The sequence below is a fragment of the Cucurbita pepo genome, unplaced genomic scaffold, assembly GCF_002806865.2.
Source record: "Cucurbita pepo subsp. pepo cultivar mu-cu-16 unplaced genomic scaffold, ASM280686v2 Cp4.1_scaffold000267, whole genome shotgun sequence".
Lineage (NCBI taxonomy): Eukaryota > Viridiplantae > Streptophyta > Magnoliopsida > Cucurbitales > Cucurbitaceae > Cucurbita > Cucurbita pepo.
Window position 1 is genome coordinate 71,610 of NW_019646515.1, and position 2,500 is coordinate 74,109.

The window sequence follows — 2,500 nt, forward strand, 5'->3', positions numbered from 1 at the left end:
TGAGGACAAACCTTGCAGAGAAACCCTTAGGTATTTGGGTCATTGGATTCTCACCAATGTTTGCGTTACTCAAGCCAGCATTCTCGCCTCTTTTTCTTTTTGAACAGCTCGAGCTAGATGACAAAACAACTTGTTATGTATGCCCAAACTCCAAGTTCTTTCTCTTCTTTCTTCTTGAGTTTAGTGCAAAACAGTTGTCCAAAATTGCTAGATCGAGCACACAACACACATAGTCTAAAGTTCAAGAGCGGGTTGTCTCCTCTTCAACATTTCGATTACTACTTACATGAAGCTTTTGAAAACGCAGTGCACCAGGGCTAACGTCAAATTAATCACGGACAAAACCCTAGCTATGAAATCATTAATCTAACCCCAAATCCAGCTTTCTTACACTTACCCATTTGTCAAAATGGAAGACCAAATATGAGCAAGTTTCAACATATACACAAAAAATGAAAAAGTTGGTGCCTTTATGTTCTCTAAAGTCCAAAGAAACAAAATTAGGTCATACCCTAATTTCGAGAGATTTCATGTAGGGAAAAGCTTGAGGTCAAATTGCTAATCCCAATGAAGTTCTAAAATATCTAGCTGTAACCCTTAAGCAATTACACATCACAGCACCCAATTAACACACAAAGATCCTTATATATAATAATCAGTTCAAAATCAACAAAAAAAAACAAAAAAACAAAAAAAAAACAAAACAATAAACATAATAATCTTAGTTATGTTCTTATTGTCACCCTCCAAATCACTACGGCCAAAAAGAGTCCATTTTTATTACTTTACATTGCGCCCACCATGGATCAAACTGCATTGCTATCCATTATCTTCAAGTGAGTATCATATTCTTGAGTCATGGTTGACAAATCTTGGAGCATTGCTTCGTAATTTGAAGGGCAAGAAGAAATCAGAGGCCCCATTTCATAGCCATGGCTATTACTAGTACCCATTAGCTGATTATGATGATCTCCATACACAAACTCAAATCCACACAAAACCCTTCTTGGATCATCAAACCCCATGTCATAATTCTCAAGATCCACCATTTGGCTGCTGCTTTGCCCTTGAAGCAATGGAAAATAATACCCATTTCCATATCCATTTACATTGTTGTTGTTGTACACACTTTGTTCCATAAATTGAGCTCCAAATTTGCTCAAATTCTCAATTGGGTTGATATGGTCAGATGATGGCATGTTGTTATAGTAGCTTGGTGCCACTGGGAGCTGCTGCTGCTGAGGCCAATAAGGAATGGCGCTATTGCTTTTGTTCATCGTCCCGTGATGCCTTAGGGCGTTTCCTCGACGAGTTGCCTGTNGGCATGTTGTTATAGTAGCTTGGTGCCACTGGGAGCTGCTGCTGCTGAGGCCAATAAGGAATGGCGCTATTGCTTCTGTTCATCGTCCCGTGATGCCTTAGGGCGTTTCCTCGACGAGTTGCTTGTTGTTGTTGTTGTTGTTGATGCTCTTTCCTTTGCTTCCCGAATAGCTTCTTCTTCAACCTCGTGTTCCAGTAGTTCTTTATGTCGTTATCCGTTCTTCCTGGTAACTGTGCTGCAATTATAGACCACCTATTCCATACCAAACCCTTAGAATTGATTTTTTTTTTTTTCTCGAAACTCAAACCCTAATTAAAATGAAACGATTCGAGATTCGGGATTTGATTGAAGAAAAAAAATTACCTGCTTCCAATACTAAGATAGAGACTACAAATGATTTTATCTTCTTCTTCGGAGAAACCTCCATGCTTGATGTTCGGACGGAGATAATTCAGCCATCTCAATCGACAACTTTTTCCACATCTCTTTAGGCCTAATTTCGGTTAAACGGCTAAACTTTAACTCCAAAAAACAGAAACCCCAGAAGAAATTGGATCAAAACAAGAAGAAGAAGATGAAAAAGATTGAATTTTTACCAATTTTTTGAGGCAAAGCAATCCAGTTCCCACCAGTTCCATGTTGCTCAATGTAAGACTTGAGCTTGGTGTCTTCTTCAGCCGACCATGGGCCTTTCTTGACATTGGCTTTGTCACAACAAGGAGCTCTCCCCATGGTTCTCTCTTCCCTCTCTCCTAATCCACAATCAAAGAAATTAGAGAGAAAAGGTCTTCTTGGTCGCTGAAAAAGCTATCTGATTGAATATTAAACTCAAAAAGAAAGAAAAAAAGGGTGTGACATTATGCAATGAGATATTAAATGAAGGGAAAGTAGAGGGTTTTGTTATTATATTTTAAAAAATACGTATTTTGGGAGTTGGGACAAGCTGTTTGAAACAACATTCTACGAACTTTATATGAAAAAGTAGAATCCACATGTAATAATACCTCAATTTGACCAAAAAGTCCGACCAAAATGTCATTAAGTTTCATTTTTTTGAGGTTACAAAGTACACAACTAGTAGATATTGTTCACTTTGGCATGTTGACATATTATTGTCAGCTTGGTGATTTCTTAAAACGCGTCTATTAGGGAGAGGTTTCCACACCCTTATAAGGAAAG

The 2,500-nt window shown here is 38.1% G+C and overlaps 1 protein-coding gene across 1 annotated transcript; it reads right to left on the minus strand.

Annotated features, from left to right (window-relative positions):
- Positions 1–737: 737 nt before the first annotated feature.
- LOC111784722 (transcription factor RAX3-like) lies at positions 738–2,061 on the minus strand. Its single transcript, XM_023665333.1, has 4 exons — positions 1,918–2,061; positions 1,685–1,814; positions 1,387–1,573; positions 738–1,349 (listed from the first exon to the last, which is right to left on the minus strand). The coding sequence occupies exons 1-4, from the start codon at positions 2,051–2,053 to the stop codon at positions 807–809; spliced, it is 996 nt and encodes a 331-aa protein (XP_023521101.1). The 5' UTR covers positions 2,054–2,061; the 3' UTR covers positions 738–806.
- Between the last annotated feature and the right edge of the window lie 439 nt (positions 2,062–2,500).